At 31.7% G+C, this 10,296-nt stretch overlaps 1 protein-coding gene and 1 long non-coding RNA gene across 2 annotated transcripts; one reads left to right on the forward strand and one right to left on the reverse strand.

The window, feature by feature from the left end:
* Positions 1-1,967: 1,967 nt before the first annotated feature.
* On the forward strand, positions 1,968-4,392 carry LOC131598306 (uncharacterized). The gene is made up of 4 exons (XM_058870922.1): positions 1,968-2,254; positions 2,342-2,678; positions 3,989-4,159; positions 4,381-4,392. Exons 1-4 carry the CDS (start codon positions 1,968-1,970, stop codon positions 4,390-4,392), a joined length of 807 nt encoding a protein of 268 aa, XP_058726905.1.
* Positions 4,393-6,613: 2,221 nt separating this feature from the next.
* LOC131595898 (uncharacterized) lies at positions 6,614-10,046 on the reverse strand. The gene is made up of 2 exons (XR_009282094.1): positions 9,232-10,046; positions 6,614-6,909 (listed from the first exon to the last, which is right to left on the reverse strand). It is a non-coding gene; the product is annotated as an uncharacterized LOC131595898 (long non-coding RNA).
* Positions 10,047-10,296: the final 250 nt, after the last annotated feature.

Here is a 10,296-nt window from a genome sequence, read left to right on the forward strand (position 1 = left end):
TTCTACTTTTATTTTTGTGATTTTTTATCTATTGCTTCCATCAAATTATTATAATTATTCTTCACCTTCAAATTATTTTTTATTTTTTATTTAATAAAAATTATAACTACTATAATTTTTTGTTTTTTATTATAATTTATTTTATGTATTCAAAAATTGTTATCAACGCATAGTTTATTTTGTGTTAAGAGTTATAATAAGAATCAAATGTACTCTATTTTTTTAATATTATGCGATAAGTTATGACTTTTTAATCACTCAATTATACAAATATTATTTCTAAGAAAATATTTATAATATTTTTACAATTGAATATCATATCACTTATATAAAATTACAAGGATAAAATTGTAAATTATTATTAAAATCCCTCCCCTCCTCTCGTTTGAACCAAACATATATATATATATATATATATATATATATATATATATATATATATATATATATATATATATATATATATATATATATATATATATATATATATATATAATTACAAAAAATCCGTCCCCTCCCCTCCCCTTCCCTTCCCTTCCCTCCATTAAAATCTCTCCCCTCCCCCCCTCATTTATATATATATATATATATATATATATATATATATATATATATATATATATATATATATATATAATTACAAAAAATCCGTCTCCTCCCCTCCCCTTCCCTTCCCTTCCCTCCATTAAAATCTCTCCCCTCCCCCCCTCATTTGAACCAAACAGACCCTAAAGTTAAGAAAGAGTAGTTCCGCTAAGGGTGATGGAAATTGGTAATAGATGTGAGATTTTGGATATTCCATTCCGAGTTGATGAATAGGTTGAGGTGAGATTGATTGAGTAAATTTGAGAGGTGTTGTGGTTGAGGAAATTGTGTATGAAGTATGAAGATGAATGTGGTTTGTTGAAGGTTTTGAAGGAAGATCTTTGGTGATATTTTGACTGAGTTTTGTTATAATTTTTTCTGATTTTTCGAGTGAGGGTAGTATAGAGAATTGGATGAATGATTGGATAAGAATGCAAAATTTTTGGTTGTGATTTGGAGCTGATTTTGTCGGAAATCGTGTAAAAAATTGGGAGGAAAAAGTTTGTTGATTTTTTGTTGTCTTTTGTGACTTCTAGAAGATGATGATGATGTGTATTTGATAAAATGTGTGATGTCATGAAGCTTGCATCATTTTGTAATGAATTCGGAACGGAATTGAAATGTCAAACTTTGAACTTTGTTTTGTTGAAAAAAAAGTGAATTGGCCATTTGTGTGGGTACCTCACTAATTCTCATGGCTTGAAATAATAATAATAAAAAAAATGATTGTCTTTGCAAATTTTGGTTTTAGAAGCTTGGACCAAAAATGATAATGGGCCATGAACTTGCTTTGAATCAAATGGATCACCCTTTATTTAAAGACAATTTTTTTATAGACTCTTCTGGGGTGAGTGCTGAAAACTCTAAAATACCCTTTAATTTCGGAGATGCATCTCCGAAGTTATTCATTTTCACATTTTTTATTATTTCGGATATACATCTCTGAAATCACATATTTTCCAATTTAAACGTTGGATTTAAAATGTTAGGTGTTTTTTCGGAGATGCATCTCCAAAAAAACCTTCATATACTATTTTTCCTCCTTCACTATTTCACTCATTTTCCTCCAAACAAAACTCAAACCCTCTCCAAAACCTCAATCATTTTCAATCCATTTTTTTTCTCCAAATCAAGTTTCAAGTGGTTCATCATACCAAAGAGAGCATAGAAAGCTACAATTTGAGGTAAAGATTATTTCATTTCATCTCTTATTCCAATACATTGTTGCTGATTTGTTGTTGAAGAAACTGCGCCAGTTCGAAAATCCACTTCCGAAATACACCACCTAACAATTTTCAGAAGTGCACTTCCGAAATAAGCTCTGTTGCAGAATTTTAAAAAACAGTTTTAACAACATTTATGTTTTTTTGCATATGTTAGGTATGGTGCATCCGGACAACATTGTCACCGATGAGTTAGTAGTCACGGAAGAGGTCAATGTAGATGCTAAGCCTAAAGAGTCGGTTAACGATGTTAAAACCAAAACCGTTGCGGTGGATGTTCGACCACAATTTACAAATGATATGACTTTCGCTTGTCGCGAACATGTGCTAGATTGGGTCCGAAATGAAGCTAGTAAACTTGGATTTGACATTGTGATATTAAGGTCCTACAATGGTACTAGTAGAAGGAAAGCTTTTGTTGTGTTGAATTGCGACAGGGGTGGGAAGTATGTACCAACAAACCGAGTGTTAAAACACGTTGACACGGGATAGAGAAAGTGTGCGTGTCCATTTAAGTTGTGCGTAACTCGTAGGATTGATGATTTGTGGCGTTTTAGCGTCGTTTGTGAACTTCATAATCACACATTGGACACTAAGCTACACGAGCATCCAATTGCGTGTCGGTTGTCTTGCGAAAAGAAGGATGCTATTTCGGAATTATCGATAATCAAAGTTTCACTAAGAAATATACTTTCCGATTTGAAGCGAAAGAAACCAGATAGTGTTTCAAATATCAAGCAGGTATACAATGAACGATACGATCTTAAAGTTGAGAAAATGGGCTCGAGGTCGGAAATGCAACACCTTTTGAAGCTCTTGGGTGATAATCAATACGTTTCAAGTTTTAGAACTTGTGAGGACAAATTTACGGTTCGTGACTATTTTGGACTCATCCCAAAAGTATCAAGTTATTTAACACATTTCCAACCGTTCTTATGATTGATTCGATGTACAAGACCAACAAGTATAGACTTCCGCTTCTAGAAATTTTTGGTATGACCTCCAGGGACAAGACATATTCGGTTGGATTCACTTTTTTGGAATGTGAGAAAGAAGATAACTTTACATGAGCTTTGGGAATATATAAGACTTTGTTGGTTGATCAAAAGAATATGCCTAGTGTTATCGTTACTGACCGAGATAATGCTCTTATGAATGCGGTCGGTATCGTCTTCCTGATATCAACCGCATTACTTTGTCGGTATCACATAACATACAATGTGAGAAGTAAGCTCAAACTCGCGGTTGGCTGGAAAGAAATAAAGGATGACAACAGAAACATTATCAAAGCCAGTGTTGTGGTCGACAAGTTAATGGCCGCATGGAGGGAGATTCTAGATGGGCCATCTTATAACAAGTGCGTACGACCGGGTGTGTGTTGATTTGACGAGATTTGACTTTTCAGATACATTTTTTCCGCTTCATAGTCGCCCACCTTTAGACGCATCCGGCCACATCATTTGTATCAGGTATCTAAGATTGCGCCACTTTGTGTAAATTGTTTTGAAACCGGGGTGTCCTATTCCGGCTACATCTTGTTAGTGGACGACACATCATACAAAAGAGGCGGACACTTGGCCGGATCCTTTTGTTGAAAGAATGGTGAAGTTCAAAGAAATGATGAAGTAAGAGAGGGAGGAAAATAGAGAGAAGTCGAAGAATTTACCGGTTTTAGATTTAAGCGCCAACGAATCGTTCGAGGCATTTTAGATTAGGTTTGAGTATTTTTTGTATGTATTGACCGGGTATATGACATTTTTTGTATGTATTGTCTTGACAAATGTAAAATCAAACAGATCCAATACATATATAATATACCTATAGTTAATATTGTCAATGTTTATGTAATTCAAATTTGATTGTTGTCATTTGGTGCACTTGGTAATTGGACAAAACAGACTGCATAAAATAGATTGCTTTTGTTATGCTTTTGTCTCTGTAAAATTCAGAAGTGCACTTCCGAAAATTTAATGTTTCAGGATTTATTTCGGAAATGGATTTCCGAAACATCCACTGATAGCAAGATAAGGTTTGTTGAGTCATTATTACTCCAAGAAGTCTATAAATAACGCCTCTATAGATTTCCATCAACATCAACCACAAACAAAAATGACTCAAACCTACCCCCACCTTGCTTTTGTCTACTTCAGTAGAGGTTATCCGATGCCGCTTCAATTTAGGTTCTCGCGCAACACGCCATTCGCGAAGTTGATACCGACATTCAATTATCTCTTGCAATATACCCGAAAAATCGGAAGGTTGTCAAGCTTGAGTACCGCTCTCCGTCACTTGACGACGACGAAGACATCCAGTTCACCCAATTCGAGGTCAAGAACGACGAAGATTTAGAGGTTATGTGGTCAACTTTTGACCGATTTTCTTCGAAGAGTTCGATCGAGTTGGATGCGAAACTTCAAAGATCGAGAGCCGACGTTATCAAAATGTTGACCCATCCTCAACTACCCGTGTTTAACAATATGTAACTTTAAGTTCATGTTGATCTATCTTTGTAATTTCGGTTATTTATGATAAATCGGAGCTTAGTTGGTTTGCTTTTTGTTTTCTGCATCAGACAATATTTTGAAAGTGCATCTCTGAATTATCCTAAGGGGTGATTTCGGGTGTGCACATCCAAAGTCTTTTTATTTCTGAAAAAAAATGTGATTTCGGAAGTGCATCTCTGAATTCACATATTTTTCTAAAAAATAGGGTGATTTCGGAAGTGCATATCCGAAATCACATTTTTTCAGAAAAAAATGCATTTGGAGATGCACTTCCTAAATATAGAGGCATTTATGGAATTTCGCCGCGGGTTTTTAAGAAGGTAGATGGTCTATAAAGAAATTGTCTATTTAATTTGCACCGCACCTAAAATACAAAAATAGTAATAACAAAATAAAAAGATAAAAAAAAATTGACTTATTAATTTTAATTTAAAATTCAATTTAAATCTAAAATAAATTAGAACTTAAAATTATAAATTTAAAAAATTAGTAACGAAAATACTATTAATCTAAAAAATAATGCAAAATGCATAGTGAACATGTACTGTTTTTTTAATGAAAATAGATAAAAATGCAAATGCAAAATTGTGTTAATGGAAGTATGCAAATGAATGCAAAATCTAAGCCAATTAGAAATAAAAATATAATGACAAATTTTAAGGTGCAATATCGTCTAGGAACTCTACCTTAATTTTTTGTTAGGTTAGATGAAAGTATTAGTTTTTTTTTGGTTAAGTTAGATGAAAGTATTACATAAAATGTAAAATTTATAGTAGTATGAATGAAATATAAAATGGACTTCTATAAGTAATAATTTTTCAATGACACAAGAGGATCTAAAAAGATTTTGGAACCAAAGGTTAAAAACTAATTTTATGATGCAGGTGTTTTTACAACCTCAAAATAATGTCATATCAATAGATGTTCAAATTACTATATTATAGAACCATTTCCAAAAGGGAAATAGGGTACCTCTATCTTCAAAAGTATTCTAAGAATAACTATAGGTGTTAAGGGATATCAAATATGTGTAAACCCTTTTATCATTTGATTTTTTACATTTTTTGTCTATGAGTTTTTATGGGGAAAATTTGATGTTTTAAAGGAAAGTAAGGGAATTGTTACATGCTCTAATGTGCACTCTTGAAATCAAATATCCATGCATGTTCGAACCATTTGAGTTGATTTAGTAGAACCATTTTAGTTGCATGTTCGAACAACATTTTAAAAATTTTAGTCAATATAAATGAAGCCTTTTATCTGAAAAGAAATCAAACATAAAATAAATACATGATAAAATATATAAAATTATTTCTCTTATTTTAATTATTTAATTGAACAAGAACACCCATTATTTCATATTATATAAATAGCATCACCATTTATGAGAGCATACCCATTTATGAGAGAGTGCAAGGTGAGATACCTCACGGGTTCCAAATTTTTTCATGATTAACCTGTTGTTATAATAAGACCTCATGAGTTACTTAGTGTGGTTAAATTGTGTAACATATGACACATTTAATTTTCCACAGTTGAATCATAGCTAAACCACACAGAACATTCAAAAACTTAAGAAGACACTAATATAGACTCATTATTGGTTTTCAATTATATGTAAAGATAACTTTTTTGAGGTTTTTGAAAAAAATAGTTGTTTTGTATTTGTTTATCGTAATAGAAAACATATTTTTTTCAATAATTTTTAAGAGAAAATACTAAAAATTACTTTTTATTTGATGTAACTTTTTAATTTTTTAAGCTATTAAGATCGAGTCTCTCATGTTCTGATATCTAGGGTTATTAGTTGGATCCAATCCTAGGTTAAAATTCACTTGGGAACCTTTATTGAATATGGTCAAGAAGAGAATTAACTCATGGTCCCATAGGTATGTTAGCTTAGGGGAAAATATTATTCTTGTTAATTTTGTGCTTAATGTTATACTAGTTTCTTCCTCTATTTTCTTAAGATGCATGTGAAACTATGAAAGAAACTCGTTAGGATTCAAAGGAGATTCCTTTGGAGTGGAGTGAAAGGGGTATCTAAAATTTTATGGGTTAGATGGTTTGATGTGTGTTCGCCAAAGAAGCTTGGGAGCTTTGGTGTTAATGATCTTAGGCACGTAATGTAACACCCCTTTTATACCCCAAAATAAATAAGCATATAATCAGAGAATAAACATGCATATAATTCAAAAGGGCGTCACATCGACGGTTTCAAAAACTAAAAGCTTTTAAAAACCGACAACATTTATCAACAATATACGATACACCTGGTCATTTCAAATAACACCTGACATATAATCATAATTCATCCAGAATATGCATTAACAGTGGAAGTAATACTCATGTGTTTCATACAAATGATACATGTCCCATACCATGATCATAATATTTGGCCTAAAGCCTCTCAACAACAAGAGTAACCAATTAAACAGGTTCACAAGTTATAACAAAATACATAAGCAAATAGAACATGAGTTCGACATCTAAGCTACCCAGTGTTACATGACCAGAGCATTGACTCGCTACTTAATTACCAAGCAACTCGGACGAAACTCCGACTAGATCACACGCCATTTACTAATCATCAAAACCTGCATGTCGCCAAACGAGGGCAACATTAAAACAGAAGGGTGAGAATACAAACCATTATGAAGAAAGTATAATGAGATACAATGGTTAAATCAACAATTATAGAAATGCATTACACTTCCCTAATCATAAAATTAATGCTAATCATAATTCACATATATTAAGCATACACCAAGTATAAGAGTATAATATCTCAATACTATATTCTCAATTATACACATAGCCATAATTATCACATATTCCCGCATTTAACCAATTACGTATTCAAACATCACCCATCCTCAATTATCAACTAATACAAATATCGCTACAACACCAAGTGTACATAATCAATTACCAAACTCATACACATAGCATTACGACATCAATGCACATAATCAATTGTTCACTCGTACACTTATTACAACAACATAATGCACATAATCAATTATCACAATCGTGCACATATCATGACAACATAATGCACATAGTCAACTATCACATAACTCTAATGTGACTCAATGAAACATGTGACACTATGCATGTGGTACCAATGTGAAATTCTAAGTTTCACCAGCCTCCGATTCATATCTCTAGAATCTAAGCCACACTTCCGATCCGGACAAGACCAAAGTCCACCAATTGTAAACATATAGTTTACGGCTTCCGATTCACTCTAGAATCCAAGCCCGCTTGTGTTTCAAAGCAAATCCACCTGTGTTTCAAGGCACACTATGATATGAATGTATGTACAATATCACAAATATATGCAATTAAGATCATCTCTACCATCTTAACTTTCCGCATATCACAATAATTCAACTCTATGAATTATCCACCAATTGTACACAACATTCACAACACACACACACATCATTCACATATGAGAGGCCATTTAATCAATTACGATTTACACAATCCAATTAACACTAGTAACCATACTATCTCATGTTAATTCTTATTTTTTTGTCAATTATACATGAACACACACGTTCAACATCAAGCAATTAATCATTAATTTAATACTAACCAACTAACCACAGAGAATCAATACTAGCACAACATCATAGCATATACATATATTATTTTCAACATACATATTCAAGTCAAAACACAATTACGGACGAATCCTCAAAATACCGTAATTTACCGACAAACCGAATAGTTGATCCAACTTTAGTATATTCCAATCAATTAAACTCATTGCAATTAATTTAACTATTAATTAAATCAACTAATTAATAAATACACTTCATTAGTTCTAAGTTTCTAATTCATTTTCTATTCTAAAAACCAATATTTAATATAAAAGATATTTAAATCTACACTATTTTGGTCGGTTCGTAAATATCACATTTTCAATAAAATAAAACTACCACGTTAATCTACTAATTAAACTTAGCTACCACGTAAATTTTCATCAAATTCCGAACAACTAATTATACCGTTTAATTCGGTTATTTCGATCAAACGAGACTGTTTTGCATTTATTAGTCCTACCCTACTGTTCTATTTATTTCCTTTCTTAATCTATTATATTTCTATTACATTTCTAAATTCTAGTATCCTAATATTTAATTATATAAGGTGCCAAGATTCTTTATTCTACTATGTCTAGTATATATATATATATATATCTCATTTTCATGGTTTGTGACAATATTATGGGCGTGTAAATTTTAGAAGATTGTCTTATTCTTTGTTTTAAAAACTATGTAAACTCCAATAGTTATCATTCTTATCCTGTGCCCATTTTAGTTTTTAATTTTATTTAACCTACCAAGAATTCTTTGATAAAATAGATAAATAAGTCAAAAGTGGAGCATATAAAGTTTACAGTAGAGACTTGATATAGTTATGTAAATCTAACTATCCATGGCTACATTTTTCTATCTATTTAATTCATCAATGAACCTCCCAGACTCGTGTATACAGGTCCAGCTAAATTGTTCTGGTTGTATTCTAAACTAATAGCTTTAATGACAATTATTTTCTAACTCCAATTTCATGTACATGACCTGCTATGTCTTTTATTTAAAAGCTAATATTCATTTGCCATTTACAACCCCTTTTACTCACTGATGAACTATTCATGAGATTACACAATTCTTGCACAGACCTTACATTAAGTAAATGTATCAAAATAAAAGAAAAACATAGACACAATCATAATCAACAACAATATCAAAACCTAAAAAATTAGCAATGTCAAAACCTTAAAAATTAGCAATTTCAACCTAAACGTGTCAAAACTTAGAAATTAAAGAACAAAATCCTTAAATCATGTTAATCTACCCATTGACCCAATCATACTAACACATAATAATAAGGATTCTCTCCCTTACCTCTTCAATTTCTTCTCCAAACCCTAATTCCTCTTTGTTGTTCTCCCATTTCTTTTCCTCTTTTTCCTTCTTCTTTCTCTGCCTCTCTCTCTATTGTTATCCGTGAGAAAATGAAAAAGAATTATGACACTTCCCCACTTCTAACCCTTACCAAGTATACCTAATGGGCCTAAATATAACACCCCCTATTTACTTCTAACATCAATAAATAAGCCTAATATAATATATTCTATTTATTATTTCTATTTTAGTTACTAAATTAAATAACACCAATAATTAAATATACACAAATATACACACCAAGTTAATTAATATAATCAATTATTATACTATCTAACAATCAATTAATTAATTAACACACTAAATAAAGTCAAATAAAATAGTAAAATAAATACTCTTAAAATCCTCTAATAACTCAATGTCTCATATTTCCGGTCAAATCTTAATTACTCGGAAAATTCCCTAAACGCTAAATATTAACTCATTAATATTTCTAATACTAAAAATATTAAAATTTTCGATTAAATATTGATCCGCCATCCCGAACTAATACCGACTAAATCGTCCCAAAAGCGAAAAATTTCAATAAACATCACAAATGACTAAATTAAGAAAATAATTATTTTTCCGGGCGTTACACGTAAACCCTACTCTTCTTGCAAAATGGAGACGAAGGCTCCCGACAGACTATTCTAAGCTTTGGTCTGATAGTGTGTATGATATTCTGTATGCCCGTTATGGTGCTTCTATTGTATTCTTTTGGTGTAGAGGTAGGTTTTCAAGTAAATATTTTTGTGTGTGCATGGATGAGAGGAGTTTCCCTTCTTGGATCTAAGAAAGGTGATCTTTTGAATTTGTTTGAGTAGGTATTTACTAAGAAGGTTGAGTCCGGTTGTTTGAATTCCTTTTGTAAAGACCCTTGACTAGGTAGTACCCCCTTTATCATTATATTTCATAGATTCACTATGCCAGAAAACACATTTAATAGCGCTTTTCTTGACCATTAATAGCGCTTTAAAACGCTATTAAAGCTGCTGCTATTATAGGATGGCTACTTTTAATAGC

This window comes from Vicia villosa, linkage group LG4, assembly GCF_029867415.1.
Source record: "Vicia villosa cultivar HV-30 ecotype Madison, WI linkage group LG4, Vvil1.0, whole genome shotgun sequence".
Classification (NCBI taxonomy): domain Eukaryota; kingdom Viridiplantae; phylum Streptophyta; class Magnoliopsida; order Fabales; family Fabaceae; genus Vicia; species Vicia villosa.

Coding starts and splice junctions, on each gene's coding strand:
- LOC131598306 (XM_058870922.1), top strand. CDS start 1,968: ATGGTGCATCCGGACAACATTGTCACCGATGAGTTAGTAGTCACGGAA. Junction 2,255..2,341: donor AATTGCGACAGGGGTGGGAA/GTATGTACCAAC, acceptor CGTAACTCGTAG/GATTGATGATTTGTGGCGTT. Junction 2,679..3,988: donor CTTGTGAGGACAAATTTACG/GTTCGTGACTAT, acceptor GCTTCAATTTAG/GTTCTCGCGCAACACGCCAT.